Genomic DNA, 22,805 nt, shown 5'->3' on the forward strand with positions numbered 1-22,805 from the left:
TCAAAATCACAATAACCCGATACAAAATTAAATGCCGACTAGAGCTTTACTTCCCATTTTTTTATCATTACAACATGATGAAAATTCCTAAAACTTATCTACTTTGTTTAAAATTAATAACATTTTTTTTTACTTTTACTTAATTTGTAGTATCACTATTAACAACCTACGCTGATATCTCGACTTCGAGGTTTTAACTCAATTGTTGATCATTACATTTCGTTTGCACCTTTGTTTTCTTCAAAATTATACTTTTTGACTTCATTTATATAGTTAAATTTAGTTTGAATAATGTTTTCATATTTTTGTACTTTCGAATTTCTTCATATTATAGACATGAACAATTACAAAAAAATCATCAGTGTTATCAAAATTTAATTAAATTTACCGAAAACCTTTGCAGATATATTTCAATATTTTATTATACTCTTGTAACATTGTTGTATGTTCTTCAATTTGTCTACTTCGATCCAGATTTGTACTACATCTCGTCACAACATCCCGAAATCGAGATGAATCAGCCATAAACCAAATCGATGACTATGTAAATCCACTTCACTTTTCTTGACCCATACAAATTTAAAGCTGAATATAAAGAGTAATAGCATATTTCACTAAACATACGACATTACATTTATGGTGTTCGTATTGACGCGTGTGTGTCAAAAAAAGTGTAATGCTAATATTTTTATTATCTGCATAAATTTTTACTTTATAATTTTTTATATAAAAACCATCACTCTAGTAACAATCTCTACCTGGATATTATTATATTTTAATTTTTTGTTAATAAACATTTTTAATTTTAATGATAGCATTTAGTCTATAGATATCTTAGTCTACGAAAGAAGTTATAAAGTTTACGAGTTAATCGGTACCAATAAGTGAGACGATACCGTACGAATAGTTAATAGAGTCAACTCTTACAGTAACTAGGTATAACAAACGCTGAGTAATGGTATCTAGCTCGACGTGCTATTTGGTACTGAACAAATGCAAGTTGATGTAACTACGTGTGACATGCAGTAGGAGGGACCAACGCCCACGTGAAGTACCTAACCCATGATTTGAAACTCAGTCCGACAGACCCAACGGCATCGCACTACTACAAACAATGGAAGGATGATAAATTTACAAATTCTACTTATATTATACAAGAGATAGATAGAAATCGCTAGTGTAATAGTAATAATTATATTTAGCGTAGCTTAATAGGCGATACATACAAATCGTACGCGCATGGTACTTGGTGCTTCCCACAGTATGACAGTTACAAATATGTAAAAGGATATACTCCAATTTACAGCATCTACGTCGTACTAGATTGAATTATTAAATATAATGAGTAATATATCACCAAACCTTAAAGAAGTAATTGCATCAGTTAGAGCAAAGATGATTCATTTCTTAACACTTGTATAGATTGACCACTCGACGGCTTTACAGTTCCATTGGAAAATTTAGATGAAAGTATAGGAATTGGAATATAATTTGTAGTTATAGATGTTTAATAAGATTTTTAATAGTAATCGAAACTGCTCGACCGAGAGTGGCCGCTAAGCGAACTACAGAAGTCTATCAAATCCAAGCCTAACCTTATATATAAAGAATTTGTGATTGTAAAGAGATGAATTTCTATAAACACTTTATAAATACGTCATAAGCATGCCCTTATCACAGATTATGACCTACTCGATTGTCCGGTACCTATCGATATGTCGTTATTAAAAATGTCAAAACCACCGCTAATTTGTCATACATTATGTATCAAGTGCAACAGTGTTCATTCTATACGAATTTAAATAACTCTCTATTTACTCTTTAAGTTCTATCAAAAAGAAATAAATAGTTAATATTTCTAAAATTTATTCATTTTTACACTAGCATTTTTCATAACTGTTTACGGGAATTACAGTCTGAGGTAAGACGTTGCAGCGAAGGCTACATACTCACCCTGAAGAAGATTTCCGGACGAAGTCGAAACAATTGTCGTGAAAGAGGAAAACACAGTAAGTTTGTTAAATTCTCGTATATAGTTATGAAAAATATTAGTCAATAATTCATTACATAAGCAAATATAAATGTTTGATACACTTGTGCGCATTCAATATACATATTAATGAATTTTGTACGAACTAAACAAACTTTACAATGAATTTACTTTTAACCACTTGAGCTTTACACAATGGTCTGATTGTTAAAGCTTAAAATACAAATATTTAACTATCTATTCTAGTCTATTTATTGCTATGTCAAATAGGCGGGTTATCAATATAAAACTTTGTGGGATGTTAACAATTGAACATACAAAATTGTTTGATACTAAAATCATCATTAACCACCTATTGATAAGCTAGTCAAAATGAAATAAGAAAAATACGGAGAAAGCGAAAGCACATATAACGAAAAGATCAGAAAGAAAACTGGACGGTTTTATTAATGAACCAATTTTAAATTACCCTTCGAACTGTGTCTTGTTGAACGCATGAAGAAAAATACATTTCTTACAGCTAAAACGTATTTTTAAGAATTGACTATTTTGTCAGATGTTATTATTTTTATAATAGAATAATATATAATTGAAGGTAAAGATTAACCACTCGAGAAATACAAGAAATAAAAGTATAGAAGAATTATAGTGAATAGGGTAAAATATAACTACCGTATAATATTTGAGAGCGGGACATATGCGCCCTGGAAACTTTAGGTCTATTATTATAACGATAGCTACATTGACAGTACCTACATATATGAAAGTTAGTACTTTTCGTATCGGCGCATTACAATATTTAAAACGAAGCTAACAATGTTATTGAGTTCGTAGGAACTCTTAGGCACATTTTATGGAATGAGAACTTTATTAAAAATTCTGTCACATTTGCCCCGCTCCATGATCGCCTTATCTTCCTCTACTTGTGTATTTACAACTCTTTCATTTCTAGCAAATTGTGCTGAGACAACATTACCGACATCTACCCGCAAGAATTTATTTCACGTTACGTTAAAATTAATGATTTACATCGAACCATGGACTGATCTGTCAGGTCATACCGACCTGTAGCTATCCATAATACACTATTATCATTTGTATACAAAACAAGATTTTTATATACAAAAATAACTTCACTGACTTGTACACGAACATCCTAATATTTCGGTACACACTATAAAACATAATCGACTTCGACGTATATTAAATTTGATACGATATCACATATTGCAGTAGTTGTGTTGTAAATATTTTAAAATCTAGTAACGAATTTATTTCAAAATTAGTACTCAATATAAATTAGAAAAATTAATTTACACCATCGACGCAGAAACGTTGTCTTAAGCGCCATTTAATGAACAACTAACATTTATATAATAAACTATTACAGTCTCTATTGATGGCCTAAATATCTGTAATTACTTATAGTCTCTTTAATATAAAAAAAGAATTATTCATTTTACATAACCTTCAAAGTTTCGTATAGATCTACTCTGTTTATAGTCACCGAAGCTTTTTATAATTTATTGCATTTAGGAATATTTAGAATTCAATCCGTTTTATTTCCACTACATGGGAAATATTTCAAACAATAACTTCTTAAAAATTACATTTGGTGCTCGATTCTCTCTTGAACTGTACTCTATCACAAGCCAGTATAATTAGAAAATTCTAAAATAATTCTATTCAGCAAAACAATCACAACGTAAGAAAGTTAATTGAGCAATTTATTTCTTTTATAATTTGTGCTATTACGACATCTATAGAAAATAGGGAGGTACATATAAAGAAAATTAACATTAGTAGTAACGCTAACTTTTAAATAAACTTTATTCACGGTAAATACATCATCATAAAGTTGTCATCTATTTGTATATAGAAATAATTATTGATCTTCTAAAGCATAAACCCTCAAAAGGACTATAATTTCTTCAAAATCTAATTAATAGAAATAAGTACAAAGTCATAATCGTGTTGATTGGGAATTTCCTATTTAACAATCCAGAACTTCTATTATATAATAATCATTTCAAAATTCGTCTATCATTTAATCGGCCGTTAGATTTTAAAGCACTTTAGCTATATGTACAAAATTTCCATCCTATACTACGTCATTTGATATAAATGATACTACAGTTATTAACTTATTTAATTTAGATACTGGATTGTCGCAAAGAATATTCCCAATTAACCATTTGCTTCTAATAAAGTTGAGAAATCAGAAAATTAAAACGTTAAACATTGTCTTCAATTCCATGACGATGATGTTGCTTTACTCGCTGGGACAATGCAAGTATCCGTATTCAAGACCTAAACTTACTGCAACGAAGACAAAGTAAAGAAGGAACATCGTGAAGCCCAGTCCTCTGTTCATTTTCCACCTGAAGCAGGCTATGCTGAGGATGACGAAAAGCAGCATGGCAAATAGCAGGACAATGCTGCAGACCATACCCTTGGAGTTCACTTGGACTGGCTCACCATTAATTAACCCGTATAACAGCCATGGCAGAGGTAATCTGGAATGAAAATTAAATATTTATTATTTTAGGAAGATTAACGGTGTAATATTGCATGTTACTGATCCTATTGAATTGTCTTATGCTAATTAATAATCTTTACTAATAGTAATTACTAAATGCCCAAGGAAGGTTGATGTTAGGCAGGCGGCAGGTCCTAAAATAAAACTGAAGCCAAAACCATTCTCTGATAATATGAATTTGAGTGAACGAATTTATAATGATGAGTAATTAGTGCACAATATAAGTAAACAAACTAATATATGATGACCTCGGTGGTCTAGTGGTAGTAGCTAGCACACCGCTTACCGTCCGATGGTCGCGGATTCGATTCCTCGCACGGCACTAACATTTGTTTTCATGAATATGATTGTCTGTATCGGTCTGGATGTTTTCTATGTATAATATGTATGTATTTAGAAAAAAAAATCTAAGTATTTGTATCAATTATCTATTATAGTATCCATAGCATAAGCTTTAGCTAGCTAAACTTGGGTCTAGATGGCGGCGTGTGAATTGTCCTGAGATTATTATTATTATTTTTACTCATCTAGATGGCAGAAGCACAGTCGGCCGGGGTTCAGGGCCCCAGGGACAGAAACCGGCGTACAATGCGGGCTGAGATTATCATTATGTTGTTCCAGACTGGTTGTTCTTTGGAATGATTTTTTTTTTCTCGTGAGCCAGATTATTATTATTATTATTGTTCTTTATTTATTTTTATTCTCAGCTTTTGCTGGTTTTCTCCACACTTACGGGCCGAAATTATTATTATTATTATTAATATACCCATAAGTAATGATGTATCTACAGAATATACAGATAAAGCACAGACATGCACCATTAATGAATTTATTGAATATAAACTGCGTTATCCTACACATTATTTTTGACCGCGGTAGACATTGTCAAGTCGTCTGCGTAGGTACCTCATTATCTACGTATACTGCCATTTCAATCTCCTAACAAGTTGTATTGTAAGCAGCTTTTCGGTTGAAGGGTTAGTATAAGATCGTAAAATTACAGGCCGAGATGCTTAATATCTTAGTCCACTGTAATAGCATCGTGTTGTCCGTAACGCTATTCATATTTAAAGGTAACTATGATCACTTACCATCAGGTGAAACGGCAACTTGTTCCCATTCGAATTACATGAATAATGTTATATATGTGAAACTTTCTTTAAAATGTTCGAGAATATAATTATATTTAAATGGCTTGGATTCTTATGGATAATGGATAATTCTATTGGATTATTAATGGATTCTTATAATTAATAAATTTTGCTAAACTAGTAGCCCATATCCTAGATTAAAACGTTAATAACAATATTAAGAGTGATATTCATATAATTATAAAGGTTTGTTCACATGAGTTATGGCAACACCGATAACAAATCAAATTAACTTGTAAAACTGAATCCCACTTTGTTTGATGTGGATAATATTTACTGATAAATACACGAATGAAATAGAAATAGAAATAGAAAATAGAAATAGAAAATCATTTATTCAAATAAACTTAATTTAAGCACTTTTGAATAGTCATAACAATTTGTTTTTTATCTACCACTCGTTCGGAAAGCTGTCTCATCACAAGAAGAACGAGCAAGAAACTTGTGTGTTGCTCTTTTAAATAATCCTTGTAAGTTTACATTTACAAGTCGAAACGTGTGAATACAAACTACCAACAAGCACTAATTTTTGGGTCAAATATAATCATGCAATAAGATTAAATCAGTCGTAGTGATAAGAGCAGACCAGTCCCTACAAGCAGCACTCGTTCACGAGTATGACGGATGAGCCAGCCATCACTGCGCTCGACCATATTTTAGAGATTGACCCGGCCCACCACGCCGCCACATGTCTGGACATTTTAGTGAGCATGACTACTCATTCCACACGACCACGTCACAGCTACAAAAATTACTATATGGTAGTTACAGTATTCGCACTTTACATAAGGATGCATGCGGCAATCAATACAAAAGCCGCTACGCTATCATATATCAAGAAAGCAGTATGAAAATTAAAATTATAACGTTGTCCGCAAATAAACTTATTCTTGCTATATATTGCTATCATCTATAAATTCATCTATCTTATAATAGGCTTTTTTACATAACATTTGTTTAATATAAGATTTGAATTGCCTCTCTGTAAGATTTAGCATAGACTCTGGCAGTTTATTATAGAATCTTACGCAATTACCATAAAATGAATTACTAACTTTGTGTAGACGGCATTTAGGTAAAATTAGCTTATTTTTATTGCGTAAGTTTCTACTTGTACAGTCTTTAAGTTTCTTGAAACTATCTAAGTTTTTCCTTGTATACATAATATTTTCATAAATGTACTGTGAGGCAACGGTGAGGATATTTGATTGTTTAAAGCATTGACGTAATGACTCTCTAGAACCCATACCATAAATAGAACGTATGGCTCTCTTTTGTAAAATAAATATAGTATTTATATCGGCAGCTTTACCCCATAGCAGTATGCCATATGACATAATGCTATGGAAATAACTAAAATATACAAGTTTTGCCGTCGCCACGTCTGTTAATTGCCTTATCCTTCTAATTGCATAAGCAGCAGAACTAAGTCTACTGGCTAATTTTGAAATATGGGGCCCCCATTGTAACTTCGAGTCCACTGTTATTCCTAAAAAAACTGTATCATTAACAAAATTTACTATTTCATCATTAAGCAATAGCTGCGTATTTACTTGTTTTACATTAGGCAGCGTGAATTTAATGCACTTAGTTTTGTTGGAGTTCAATAATAGATTATTACATGTGAACCAATTTAGTATAGCAGAGTGTGTGAATGTTTATACAAATCTTCGTATTGAATCCGCGATCATCGGAAGATGAGACAGTCTACCAAACCACTACTCCACTGGGATTGTCAAACAATATAAATGCAAAAACATACGCAAATCGACGTTGTCATGAATTTAAACAAATATTTTTACGTTAGTTGGCATTTGTTTGACCCGATATTTAGGGCAAGGTTCCGTATTGGGTAGATAAATATCAGACCGTTGCGGGGTAACTTTTCACCCCGGCCGGGTTTGTTAGGGTTGCCATTTATTCAACCTAAATTCAAATATAATTGATTTGTTCATGTACCATTATATGCCGTTGGTCACTGATTTCGTTCTAAATCTAAGTAACTCTTTATCACTTCATATAGAAAATAGAGCCGAGTTTATTGTCAGTTGTAACTCAAGTAGCTCAAGGAAAGATGAACATGGAGAGTTTAACATCTACTGGCGTTTTCTTTCAATCAACCATAGTGCAAATAACTAATATAATATATATAGACGTAGCACCATAGGCAGTGTCTCTCAAAAATATGTATAAATATCTTACCTTAGCCGTTAACCTAATCATAGCTTACAAAGAAAGCTGCTTAGAATAAGTAGCATAAGTAGCATACTGACGATAGTTTACAAATTTTGTTTCGATAAAGTAACATAATTATAATACAAGAACAATTATCTTTAATTTTAATTATTTATATATTTGGACATTGTTTTGGTTTAGAAAGCAGCAACCCTATCTGTCAATATGCCTAGTGCGTTGTTCTTCGCCGATCGTCCTCGAAAGTAGGCTACAATCCCAATCGTACTGCACGCAAACCTTACTCATTAAATTAAACATCACTGTGCTAAAATTAAAGTGATATCCATGTACACATGTTCAACTTAAAACATTTACTAAGCAAGCAAATGTCTTGCCTATATAGCAAAAGTTGTTCACGTATGGGATTTCTAATTGAATATTAGACAGACCTAAATAAATAAACAATATTCACAGAATATAACAGTTGAGTTTTCTGCCAGTTCTTCTCAACTGAATCTATAGCCTGAACATTGCAAGCATCATTTGAATTGAATTTTGAACTAATATTATAAGGAGGAATTATTTTTTATGATCCATCCATTCAGAAGGTAATATGAAAAAATTCGTTGATCTGTAAAAAGCTACACTATCTGCTAGCAACACAGGCTTTTTGTTATAAAAAAAACTGATGTCTACAATGATTACACTGACGCTAAGTAGGAGAGAGTCGGGAATTTAAACTCTAATTTACTATAATAATATGTTATTGTTTCAAGTCTAAAAGAAATTTATGAATTCACAACCATCGAATAGTAAAGTAGACCGCTAGAGCAGCGAAATTACAGTTTCCAATGCAAATGTGTCCACGGTGTCTTGACTTTCTTTGTACGTAATATTCCATCTGGTACATCTTAGTGGATAGTTTACATAAAAACTGCACAAGTATACATTTATGAAATTACTCTGCTAAACGATTTTAAACTTTACGTCAAGGGATTTGGGCGGTTAGAGTTTGCGGTTGTGCTATCGACCAAGGAATGCAGCCAATTGTATTACGAGCTCGGAAAGGCTTTTGAGATAAGCTCGCATCTGTATAGACATAAAATTATGCTAGGAAAGTTGGCTCAAGTTGGCGAAAGGCATTCCGGTGGCGCGACCTTAATAGGATTTAAATTTTGCATTATGATATACCTTAACGATTGGAATCTCAAAATGGGGTAGACAGAGGCATTGCCAATAGTCGACATTGTAGTGAACGCAATTCTTACGAATATTATAAATGTGAAAGTAACTCTGTCGGTCTATTTGTCTGTCGCGCTTTCACGTCAAAACTACTAAACTTTAAGCATAGACTACTTTGTAATGTAAAAAAAAGGGTCGTTAGGGGTTGAAAGGGGGATGACAGTTTGTATGTAAATATCATTATTTTTAAAGTTCGAGTCTTGAAACTTATTTTTGAGTTTCAAGACTCGAACTTTATTAAAAAATTACTTGATTAAATATAAATAAATATGACATTCAAATTTTGTAAAACTTTTACCCTTAAGGGGGTGAATAAAATGGGATGAAAGTTTGGAAAGAATGGAAATTCATCATTTTCAAAATATCTTAAACAAAATGTCGATGCTTTTATTAAAAATATAAAAATACTAATAGATGCGAACTACAAGAGCTACTTCAGCATACTATGTTTACGACGTCAAGTTTATTTTCTTGATATATCGTTGTACCATTTAGTATTAAAAATACGACCCTATTTCTACCGAGATATGAGACAAATTCACATTCCAGTAAAGTTAGACATGTTTCAGCAAGGATTTATATGGTACTTTATTTGAATGTATGTAACGGCGAGCACTGTTTGTGGTTCGAGGTTGTTGTTGTACTATACTAAACTCTATGTATATCGTTCTAAAGTATATAATAAAAAGTAGTAATGTAGGTCAAGAAATATTATGACTTGGCATTTTATTTCAAAAGATCTATCAATGTATATAGAAGGTCATATATATAATTTTCATCAAATATGATTAGAAATCTTATTTGATCTGTAATTGTATTCGAATTGCAGTAATAACGTAGCCTAAAATTGTACTATCATCCAGTCAAGTATCAAAATAGTTTTCTTGATTTTTTTTAAAACAAACATACCGTCACCACTGTTATACCAGATCGAGAAGACAGAGACTGGTTTTCGTCAACGGAGAATAAGTTAGAAAAAAAAATACACACAGTATGTTTTTGTTTCGTCCAAATTTGAACTCGGGACCTGTTGGGTACAATACAGGGAAGTAAATCATCTATACATCTTTAAAACTACGATCACAAATGAGGTGGTTAGATGTATCTCAAGTATTCATGCGGTAAACAACATTCGATGTGCCTAATTTCACTCAGAATAGTTAAATCCAATATAGCAAGTGCGCATACCGCTATCTCTTACATTTGTTATTGGTATTTCCATCACCATACATCTTTAATTAGGTACGTCAGGTATTTCTGCCACCAAATAGCTTGCTTTGTAAGCTGTGTTTCGTTTTGATGGATAAGATGTGGCAGTGAATCCACAGTAATATAAATATGTCTGAATCAGATAGAATGGCAACGTATGAGGTATATCATAGTCTTTCAAATATATTTACACAATGTTGTTTATCTATATAGACGACGGTTACCACATTCCATCAGCTTATTTGCCATTCTAGTTCAGAGAATACTTAAAGATTCAGAAGCCGTTCATATTGAATTTGCTTGCAATAAAAATGTAGATAAATTGTTTAGTTAGCCCTGACCTGACACAGAACTTCATCTCCTTGAACTTTTAACACCCACTACTCACCCCTGACCTTGTCGAAACACCTTGTATGTAGTATCTATATCGGCCTAATTGAAGATATTATTTGTTTGTAGTCTGGTTACTGAATAATAAACAATATCCGACACTTATAGAGGGGTTGAATGCTAACGAGATAGAGTGTACTATCCATCATAGATAAAAGTCTTGAAGTGTTGGATATCATAAAAAGTAGGAAGTTACAGCACTTTGGACAAGTAATGCGAAATGAAAAATATGGTCTTTTACAATTAATTATTTAAGAAAAAATCCAGGGCCGAAGACCAGCCTAGCGCCGCACTTAATGGCAAAAAATTTAAGGCAGTGGTTCGAGATTAGCACCAGATCCTTGTTTAGAACAGCGGTGGACAAACATGACTCCGACAATGACGCTCGTAGGTACACTGTGTAGTTTTTTAGTGGGTAAGAATCCTATACACCCCCTCGTATCCCCTCTGGCGGGAAGACGACCTTTTCAAGATTTTTCCAAACGATAAAAAAAGGTATCCACACTATATCCAAACTCTATTAATTAACTGATAATATAACGTGAACAAGAGGCCGAAAGGTCCTATGTAAATAGACTTTTAGTCTATCATAATTTCAATTTTAATGTATTATAGTTTTAATTTAGTTAGTTATTGGATATGTTATATGCCTGTTGGATGGATTATCTATATTGTGTTTAACAAGACATTTTATCTACCATATTTGATTCAATAAAGTATATTATTATTATTATAAAAAATAGTATACTTACCCAACGGTAACATCAAAAATATTGCTGCCCACCGAGCTGGAGACGGCCATATCTCCAAACCCCTTTCTGGCGACGATGACGGACGTGATGAGGTCCGGCACCGAGGTCCCCGCAGCCAGCAACGTGAGGCCCATCACCTCGGGGGGTATCTTCGCGGTCGCACCAGCTACGTTCGCCCACCATACCATTAGGTATGAGAAAAACGCTATCCAAACTATTGACCCTATAAATGTTATAGGGAATAGATTCTTCCCTGAAAAAAAATATAAAAAAATAAATAAAACCAACATAGGGGGGGGGGGGGGGGAGTGAATTGTTAGTAATGTGGACTGATGACCTCATGATAAATTTCTGGTGAATTTATCACCCGCAATGTGCTAACTAACCTGACCTTATGCTCATCTTATCATCCTCCACAGGTGTCCCTCCAGCGAAAACTATTAACGCACAGGCGGCACCACTCCATTAACAACTATAGAAAAACCTACTTTGTCGATTTAAAAGGTAAGAAGGCAAATTGGTAAGGTGAATTATAATTAACTGTATCATTCATACGGGATCATCATCATCATCATAGATGTGATACTCCATGTAGATAGACTAGTAATAATTATCATTATTTAAATAAACATAATACAAACACTTTCAGATAGTATTTTTTTATTCTATTATACATTTCATTCGAAAAGCAGTCTCCGTAAAATTGGAATGAATAAAAAATTGCGTGTGGCTCTTTTACATAAATATTGTTCAATATTACATTTCTGAGATTAAGTGTGAATACATGCAGTCAGTCGCGTCGTGTCAACAACTAAAGATATTGTTGGAAAATCGTGGAAAATGGCAAGAGCTTCACCGACAAGAGCGCGGCTCTTAATTATGAATGAAGGAAGGTGTGAATACAAATTACCAAATTATATTATATACCAAAATAAATAGTAAAGATAAAGTAAGAAATGTAGAAGTATTAAACGGGGTGAAAGAAAAAAGGTAGATATTGAATACTGTAGAAAATAGACGAGGAAAAATGTTAGGACACTTGATACGGCACGATAAATTTATGAAAGTTATTATTAAGAGAAAGGTAGAAAGAAAGAGGGGGAGAGGACGACCAAGGCACAGCTACATCAAGCAAATTAAAGACAAAAAAAAGGTCGTGTCGTATCAACGTTTAAAGAGTATGATGGAAGATCGTAGAAAATTGCAAGAACTCCACCCACGAGAGCGTCGCTCTTAAATTATGAATGAACCAAAATAAATAAGTGATAGTAATTATTTTTTCAATATCTATATTATTGACTTACCTCTCGGAGTCCGCGTATCCGGGAGGGTGATCCATAGAGGGAAGACAATTGGTGCAACCAACAGGTAAGTCAGTCGCTTTCGGAACCCGGTAGGCCACGACATGTCCAGCGGAGTCGTGTCCTCCTCCAGGTCTCCTATCTGCAAATGAATACATTTCATTATTATTATGTGAAGCAAATATTTTCTTGTTGTTTCACAAAAACAAGGGCCAGAAAATAGAATAGAAAATTCTTTATTAAAATACACTTAAATTTAAGCACTTGAGTAGATATACTCATTTTTTTTCTTAATGTACCGCTCATATGGCTGTCTCATCACAAAAAAAAACGAGCAAGAAACTTGCTTGTTGCTCTTTTAAACAATTGCTGTAACATTTTTAAGTGAAGAAATGTGTGAGTACAAACTATTAACAACCAACAATTCCTTAGTATCAAAATATTAAATACAGAGTCCCTTTCGTTCACGAGTATGATGGATGATGAGAATCATGAAAGGTATAGTTAAAGTTTTCGTCTCCGATTGATCCCCAGTCTCTTTTAAACGAGTATTAAAATCACGACGGACCGTTCCAAGGTTTGAACCGCTAGCGATGCCCTCTGATTAATGTCTTATCCGTGAAGCTAGAGTTGGTCTTCAGCCACGCCATATTCCATCAGTCGCAGGTTCGATTCCTCACACTGTACAACTTGTACTTTAATTAATGAATATAATTGTTTATATCAGTTTGGGTGTTTCTATGTATACTATGTATGTATTTACAAAGAAAATGTATCTAAGTATTTATATTAGTTGTCTAGTACCCATAACAGAAAATCTGCGTAACTTGCGACTAGATGGCGATGTGTGAAACTTAAAAAAATGTACCGAAACAGTATCGACAGTTAAGTAATCTCGGTACGTCTTTCACATCCTAATTGACCATTAGCCAAGCGGTTACGACGCCTATATATATGTAAATTGACCTGTAATACTATTATATTTTTCACTTGGTACATGATAATTGTTAAATAACAAGCAATTAAATGGGACATATGACATCAACTGTATAACATCAAAATATCCACTTTGACTCATATTATATTGGGTGTATCGTTGTCAATATATATAACCAACAAAACTCTTCCCTTATTCCTCGAGGGATTAATACGTGGATTCCATAGTGTAGGCAACTAGTTAGTAGGACAGGATGTAATGTAACCCGTGTTACACGTTTCATGCCACAATCCCCCAGGATGTGACAGTTCTTGACACGTTCTTGCAAAGCCAATATTGTGTATGGTTATATTTGATCGGTATTTTTTCGTAAACACCAAGATACTCTCAAAATGACATTCATATGTATGTATATATATATGTTTATGTACAAAACTTACGTGTCACGTTGTTTGTCCGCGATGGACTCCTAAACTACTGAATCGATTGTAAATTTGATTTGTGTGAAATATGATCCAACTTGAAAGATAGGATAGTTTACATCTCAATTTATAGTCACAATATTATTTAACCTTAGTGAAAGTAACGCGTGGCCGGGTCTGCTAGTATATATATAAATATATTTCTCGTGTCACAGTATTTGTTACGCCTTCGATTGATCCCTAGTTCAATTCAAATAGTGATCGAAATTACGACGGCCTGAGTCGAGGTTCGAATCCGGTTCACGCGGGAGTTGGCCTTTAGCCGCTCTATAAGTTTTTCCGCGGATTTGGAGTGCCATCTGCACTCGCCCCTATCGTCCGGTGAAGCTGTAAAGGCCAGCTACGGCAAACAGCATTAGAGTAGTATGAAAAAAGTTTTTGTTATCAAACTACTTCGATTTCGAAGTAGTTTCATAACAAAAACTTGATAAAAAAATCGGTTAAGCCATTTGGCTTAACCGATTTTTTTGTAGATCTGAGAATAGGTCGTTGTCTATTTTTAATACCGCTTGATACCAAATATTTTACATGGCATAGACTAGTATTGTATTATATATTTTTTTTTTTAACGTTATTTGTTTTATTTAAAAAAAATATTGTCTAATATATAGTACAAAAATATATATACCATTGTATGATCTCCGAGTCGTGTATTAGAGAAAATGTTAAAACGAAAACAAAAATACTGTCCTCAAAAAAGCATTGTAAAGTTACGACATCTCATGTAGACTCAAATCTGTAATCTTTCCTAAAAATATAAATGTTAAAGTATATTTTTTTGCCGGTGATAATATAAAGATATGCAATCCTAACATTCCCACTTTAAAACTGTAAAAAGTTGTGAGATTTTGTATAAAACCAAATGTGCAATTCATACTAATACCTACTAATGTTATTAAATTAAAAGTAAAAATGTTTGTTGAAGTTAACATTAAAAAAAGTAATGCAATTCTCACATTGAAAAACATTGTGAAATGTCACGATATTTTGTAGAGCCAAGTTTGTATGTAAACCTTCCTTATAATAACAAAAATATTTCAAACAATTCACATAGTAATCTAGTCCTATAGCGAGCTCTATCGATGTATAGATGTATATTTGAATTGAATTTAATCAGATCTTTTTGTTTTGTTTTACTTTAAATAATATTAAAAAGATTTCCATGAATCTTTACAATAATGTAGTCATTATTATTATTATTAAATTATTTATAAACTAGCTATTCGCCTCGGCTTCGCCCGGGTGTACATATAATATACATGTAAACCTTCCTCTTAAATCACTCTATCTAATAAAAAAACCGCTTCAAAATCCGTTGCGTAGTTTTAAAGATTTAAGTATACATAGGCACGGACAGACAGCGACAGCGACTTTGTTTTATACTATGTAATGAAGTGTCTACGTCAATGTAATTTACAATTCGTAGTAGAACAAGAAATAAAGGTAACGTACCTATGTAACGGCTGCTCCATTTATCTCTGTTGTACATGAATGATAAGCCCAGCGCGTGTGTGGCCCATACTTTTTAGTTTCGAAGGAAGCACGAGTCATTAATCTCACTCTAAAGGTACTATAATGTATTGTCGATAAATCTATTGGAGGCAGTTGCGGGCAAAATGTGGGGCGAACGAAATTGTTTTGACATCACTTTTTTTAGGCCTCTACACAAAGCCTGCTTCTTGAAAAATCCCGTGGCGCTTTTTCAAGAGAGAGCTTTCGCTTTTTGTTTTGAGGGGTCAACCTCAAAACAAAAAGCGAAGGGGCTCGCATACTAAATACACCTTCAATTGAATCCCCGTCCCCCTTCCGAACGATCCCCCGTCCAATTCAAACGGGGATCGAAATTACGACGGCCTGAGCCGTACGAGCCCCTAGCGCACCGCTAGGGGCTCGAACGGCTCAAACTAAAGTCGTACAAAACATAAATAAATAGAAATATTATGGGGAAGTAACCCTCATGCCGATACTATACGTTGTAACATAGAAGAATTTATAATTGTATTCCTAAGACATTGAAGATGAATAACAAAATATTTAAGAAGATATTACGAGAATGGTTAAGGATAAGGAATTTTACAATTTAAAGGATATTTTTGACTATTTATAATTATCGACTGGAGAGATCCTATTTTACTGTAATTATTATTTGTCTCTGTATAGTTAATTATGTATAATTAAAAACAGTACTATTTTTGCATGCCATTACTATAGCAAAACACATAATACTATGCTTTAATTATCAACTGTATTTTTGAGCAAATAAATTATTATTATTTATTTATTTATTCTTTTGCACACAAAAATGTATACATGGCGGACTTAATGCCTTATGGCATTAAGTATTATTAATATCCGATCTACGTTATATTTTTATTTTCATTATACAAAACTTAAAAACTTAAAACAATAATGTTTGAGGGCCTCGGTGGTCAAGTGGGTTGGCATACCTCTTTAGTTGTATTCCACACAGGGTGCAAACATTTTGTAGTCATGAGTATTGTTGTTTGTACTGGTCTGGGTGTTTTATTTATTTATTTATTATGTAAGTATATATGTATTTTTAACAGGTTTACAGAAATAAACTATTCGAAATACTATAGTAATCCCTTTTTATTTTTATTTTAGTCATTATAATTTTTGTACTGTAATATTCTTATTCATTTTCTTTGTAGTTGTATTGTTTTGTTTTTATTTTAGTCCACTAGGCTCAATAAAATTAAGTAAAAAATTTTCAGCACTCAATGTCTATTGTAAAAATACGTTTATTTGTATATTTATATATTTATATAACGACTGTTTATTGCCAATGTAAAGAGAAAAAATAATATTTTGTATGTAAGGAAGTAAAATTTGTTTAAGTATTTCTGTCGGTTCTCTAATCCCTAGTTTACTTAGTAAAATAAGTAAAATATGACTAGAGTTGGCCCTAATGGTGCTTGCTCCTAGTGTAACGACTTCTAATCTCTAAGTACTGTAAATGAAATATTAATTATTTTTTTATTTCTCTATACACCCCAAGGTAATCTGGAAGAGAATGCTCAGCAATAAGACCGCCTTTTGTACCAGTCAATGTATATTTTCTATTTTGTTTTTTTTTTGTTCTGTAATTTTTGTTTTTGTGGTGCAGTAAAGAGTATAAATAAATAAATAAATAATGTAACTGATAGAATTTATTATTTTCTCAGTTAATCCATTACATACAAAAATTTAATCTTTCCTATTAATAGTATCATTACATAGTATAAAACAAAGTCGCTGTCGTTATCTGTCCGTCCCTATGTATAAATCTATAAAACTACGCAACGGATTTTGAAGCTGTTTTTTTTAATAGATGAGTGATTCTAGGGGAAGGTTTATATATATAATACATGTACACCCGGGCGAAGCCGATGCGAGTAGCTAGTATTATATAAATTCAATCCGTCTTTTCATACGTTGACCATTTTTTACAGGCTAAAGTTAAAACGCTGGAGGCAAGAGTCAGAATGACTGTATATTAGATAATGAATCCACTGCACGTCCTATCAATCAATCTTGTATCGTGTAAAATGGGCTTAGTCCGGTAACATGAAGTTAATAAATTACTGTCTAAAAGTTACAAGTATCTATACATGTATTTGTATTACCTTGGCAATGACAACTATATAGAATAGCAATTTATGATAGAAACAAGTGATGCAATGTATGATATGGTGTTTTTTTTGTTCTGTTCATAAATAAATATACTTACCGAAACAAACGTTTGTACCACGCGAGGAATTTGTAACCCACGATCATTAGAAGTAACGCAAAGGACTAAACAGACAGACCACCGAGCCCGTTAAAGACGAATACAAAGCGGATATCTTTTATAATAAATATAAAAATAAGTCAGTTGCCTATTCACCTTTGCACACATAGCACATAAAGCGACTTCCATTTTTTTTTATTTGTAAATTTATTTTTACTATAAATATGTGTTGTATGCTATTTGCAACACAACACACTTTTATTCATCAAATAGCTGCACTCGCGACTTCGTAAGCGTGGAATTTAACTTTATTTATCTAAAACAAAAGTAGCCTAAGTTACGCCTTATTACATCATCTACCCACCAAAAAAAAAGTCCCGTCAAAATCGGTCCTGCCATTTCAGAGATTAGCCGGAACAAACGCATAGACAACATTGTAAAAAAATATTTTGGTGTATATACTGTATTTATTCATATGTATGTAATAAAAAACAGTTATTTCAATATTATAAACAGATACTCCAATTTTATTTATATGTATAGATTAGAAACACATAGCATAGATAAGGTACAGAAAAAAATGGAGTGCTGAGACATAGTGCTCCTGCCTCCGCCGCCACCAGCCTTTCTCTTTCTCTCACAACGCGATATATAGCGCACTCTCTCCACGCAACGGTAACACATTTTCGTGACCGAAAAATTATACTACGGGGTGCATCTACTCAATCGGCTGCTGAAAAGTAGCCGACTTTCGAAAAAGGCCCGAAGTCCGCTTCGGGACGGCCGGTGAACTAACGACCCTGGGGTGGCATGCCCTAGCAGAATGTATTATTGATGGACCCATCAATAACACACTATGTATATATAATATCAATAATACATAGTGTATATATAATACACGGTCTATGTAGAAGTTTCACTTAAAAAATTAGTGAATAAAGAATCTACCTATCTAAATATTAGTATTAGAAGACACTGTTATAGACTAGTACTGACCTCTTCTATAGCATCTAATTGGACGTCCGCGAGCCCCCCGTTGGGAAGATCGAGTGGCGTTTCCTTCGCAGCAGCTGCCGTATGCCTCGCCGCAGTTGCGCCCGCGCCACCCGCCGTCGGTCGAGTCGCCTCCAGAAGCACCTTGAGGGACGCTATCGCATGCAGCTGCGTAGCCTTCTCATCCACTTTACCTGGAGGACAAAGTATTGTGAAGAGATTGAGGCCAAATCTGCGTCTCTGAAACTGTGACAGTGCCTTTGAATAATGTGAAGTAAATTGATAAAATGTGTACAGTTCCGGAAATTAAGAATGAATTTAATATAAATAGTGTATTTAATTGTTGTAAAAGTTATGGTATTTAGTAGTAAAATAACGACAGTATATGTATATATAGACAATAAACATTTGTATTTATAATTTCTTTCTATTAATTTATACAATAAATAAACAATAATTCAAAACGAAATATTAAACTTGTGCAAATATTTTGCACACTTATTTCCAACTGCAAATATGTTTATATATACGGGTTCATGAACATCTGAAAGTAAAAGGAATTTGAATATTAGATATAAATATGCTAGCATATGTATCATAATAAACCGTCAACTTTTAATAATTTTTTTTTTTGTTTCAATACTTTTAATAGACAAAATAAATTTATTATTGTACCTGCCACTGCCTTGTTAGTGTTTTGTTTTATAAATTTGAAAGACACATCACTATATCAATTAACATAGGTCGGAGGGAGATTTTCTGGGTATATGAACAAACTCTAAAAATCTTAGTGCACATTAATGTATTTATTATTTATAAGTTTAGCACTATATTTATAAGAGATATTTACGCATGTTAACATGATAATTTCATTCGAAATATATTTTTTTTAGTTAAAATACTACTATAAATCTAGGGCACATCCTATTGGGAAGTTCTTAATGTAACTATATTATTTATTCATTTATCTAAATTACATTATATACAAAATTGTAATATATTATTTATGAACAAAAAATAGAACAAAGAACTCGTATCGTATCCTGCTTAATGAGTATTAAGTATGATACAATACGATTTCTTTATTACTTACTTAAGTAAAATCAATGATAGGCAATTTCAGCGCCGCGCCGTTCATATATAACTAGCTATTTCCTACGGCTCAACAGCATTTACAACTCTTTTAAGGCTGTTTACTATTGTACCCATCATGTACCTAAACGAGATATTTATTATCATTAGGTACATTATGTATGAGCTCCTAATATTTTTTTTTTATTTTTTAAATCGATTTTGGGATTCACTCTATATTTGGACGCTGTTACAAACGTCCCGGTCACGTGTCTACTAAAGGTTGCGGTCGATGTAATGCAATTATTACGAGCAGGCAAATCTGTTTATCCGCTTTCTTTGGCTTTTCTACGTATATAATCACCACTACTACACTGGAAAACACTTGATAATTAAGACGAAACACACTGTAGCATTTCGATTTTTAAGAATATCTCGATTTTCACAATTTTTTACGTAGTTGATTAACTAATCTACTAGTTTTTTTTATTATATATATATATAGATAAAAAATAGTAAAAAAACTAGTAGAATAGTTAGTTAACTACGTAAAAATTTGTGTACTACGTAACGTACTAGAATACATATACAAATTCGTCTGAGAGGATATCTCAGTATCACTTATTTCAGCCGCCTTGATAAGGAAACTGTGGTTCTGCTGTAGGGCACAGATTAGACTATGAAATTCTGATTTTATAAGTTTAGACTATACAAATCATTTCATATAAGCTGTATGAGATAAAAGTACATAAAACTTCATGCTACATCTCATTACAGTGCAGTCATATTGCGGGAACCGAAAATAGGTCAAACAACATTGCGGCTCGAAACCAACTTTTACACAACAATTGAACAAGTCCAGCGTGCTCAAGTTGGACGTATGTACGTCTGTCTGTTTCAATAACAATCTCGGAATGAGATTTTAACATTTAAAATAGTTTAGTTAGGTTGTTGCGATTAGAAGTTGCGGTCTCTTAGTTCATGAGAAGCGTAGATGGCGAAGTTGTTACTCCCAACCACAGATAAGATAATATTACGTACTCTCAACTCAACTATATACAGTGTTACTAGGGGCTGTATTTATATTCAGGTTTATTGTGTATATAGGTATTGTATTATAATAAAAGTAAATTGCAGACATATATTATAAACAACAGTATAAAATAATTAATAATGAAGAGCACAACAACTAATCAGTATGTCTGCAGAAGAAGCCATTTTGTAGTTTTTTATTTTCCCGCGCAAACGTAATTATCCACAGATTCACTATGTTGAACGGCGCGTAACCGCAGTAGGATGACAAGCGCGTCATAGCTGTATGCGTGATGGTAATACTGGTATTAATGCAGTGTTATTATTATTTCTGCATCAAGCATGCAGGCAGAGTTACCAACTGTAAGAGGATTGACTATGAAAGTAACCTCGTATAATGGCCAAAAATCTCGTATTGTACGTGCATATGTTCACCCTCATACAAGTTTGTATGAGATTTGGACCTATAAAACTTAGTCTATTTAAACAGATACTTGTAGGTACATAACCGCCACTGACAGTCCTTTTTGTCGGGGCTGCTTTGAAGTTAATGAAACGGCCGTTCACGTATTCCTGGTGTGCAGTAGCAGTGACCAAACAACGTTCATAAATCTTCGGAACGGTGAGGTCACTCCATAAAGCCTATGAAGACACCACGAGGCTTCGGCGCTTTTGGGAGGAGGTTGCCGGCTACTTAGTAGTCTCGGCTGTACACGCATAACGGCCCAAATGAGAGGCGAAATTCGGACAACAGAGTCGAACATATACAATACAAATTGGTTAAAATATTATAATGTACGAGGTTAAAGAGCCATATTGGATTAATGTAGAAATTGTGTCAAATTATTTCTTCGTAAGTTAAGTGTTTTCAGATTGACAATGAATGTATATTTTGTCTCGAACTATTGCTAAATTCTAACATCATATAACAATTAGATTGTTTTTTTATTGAAGGATTAAGAAATGTATGTCTATATATACAATGTTAGTTTAGTTGCACCATATATAAGTCAAGAACGGCAGGACTCATTATGATTTCTGATTTGTAGGATTCATTTCCTCCTCAAATAGTCGTTTTAGCTATAAAAAATAGGAAAAGAATCACAGAAAGAAATATCATAATATTAATACGTGAAGCCAAAACCTTGTACCTCTATTTACGAAAATTGCTCAGACTTATGAAATATCGCATACTTATAGTTTATATAGAGAAGGATTGAATTGAACTATTATATTACACGTCTGATAACAAATCATCAATGTCAAATAATGTCAATATTCTTAATTGTTAAGTCAACGAATTTGTATCTGTGTTTCTATCAAAGTTTATTTAAATTAATTATGATCGAATTTCGACCGCTAGGCGACCACTTGCATTTCTAAATACATAAAAGTACACGTATATAATTGTCAACATGGATATTGAGAGCAATTGACAATTGTCCGTGTCAAATTGATTGATTTTAATCATTCCAGATTGTTCCAGACCAAGTGGTCAATCAAACATCTTGTCAATATTTAATTGAGATGTAAAGTAAGATGCATTGCGTTTTCGGTTTACGAAATTACTATATAATAAAGTAATTAAAACAAATGTAAAGTCAATGATAATTATAAAAATCATATAAAAGAATAATTTTCTATAAGTACTATTCGGCAGGACAGCTAATCCAATACATATATACATATACAGATAACTAGCTGACCCCGCAAAAGTTGTTTTGCCATAAAAATTCAAATCGCTATTAAAAATAGGGGTTGGTGGGGGGGAAAGGGGATTGTTAGTAATGTGGATTGATGATCTCATTGCT

At 32.9% G+C, this 22,805-nt stretch overlaps 1 protein-coding gene and 1 long non-coding RNA gene across 4 annotated transcripts in view; one reads left to right on the forward strand and one right to left on the reverse strand.

The window, feature by feature from the left end:
- Positions 1-379: 379 nt before the first annotated feature.
- The window catches only part of LOC131851429 (sodium/potassium/calcium exchanger Nckx30C), an 81,086-nt gene continuing 58,660 nt past the window's right edge, over positions 380-22,805 (reverse strand). The window contains exons 4-8 of one of the 2 annotated variants that reach the window (XM_059201929.1): positions 18,895-19,085; positions 12,753-12,891; positions 11,449-11,701; positions 4,248-4,506; positions 380-2,009 (exon numbers count right to left, since the gene is read on the reverse strand). In XM_059201929.1, coding sequence (XP_059057912.1) covers positions 4,263-4,506; positions 11,449-11,701; positions 12,753-12,891; positions 18,895-19,085 — 827 coding nt within the window. In that variant the 3' untranslated portion in view covers positions 380-2,009; positions 4,248-4,262. Of the gene's footprint in view, positions 4,507-11,448; positions 11,702-12,752; positions 12,892-18,894; positions 19,086-22,805 lie in introns of both variants that reach the window. The other variant, XM_059201928.1, reaches the window with a different exon arrangement.
- LOC131851430 (uncharacterized) lies at positions 4,415-18,993 on the forward strand. 2 transcript variants are annotated; one of them, XR_009357889.1, is made up of 3 exons: positions 4,415-4,501; positions 11,868-11,952; positions 18,906-18,993. It is a non-coding gene; the product is annotated as an uncharacterized LOC131851430 (long non-coding RNA). The 2 variants fall into 2 exon arrangements; XR_009357888.1 differs by lacking the exon at positions 4,415-4,501 and adding an exon at positions 11,549-11,639.

This window comes from Achroia grisella, unplaced genomic scaffold (assembly GCF_030625045.1).
Source record: "Achroia grisella isolate CSIRO2021 unplaced genomic scaffold, CSIRO_AGI_Agris_v1 utg783, whole genome shotgun sequence".
In the NCBI taxonomy this organism is placed as follows: Eukaryota; Metazoa; Arthropoda; class Insecta; order Lepidoptera; family Pyralidae; genus Achroia; species Achroia grisella.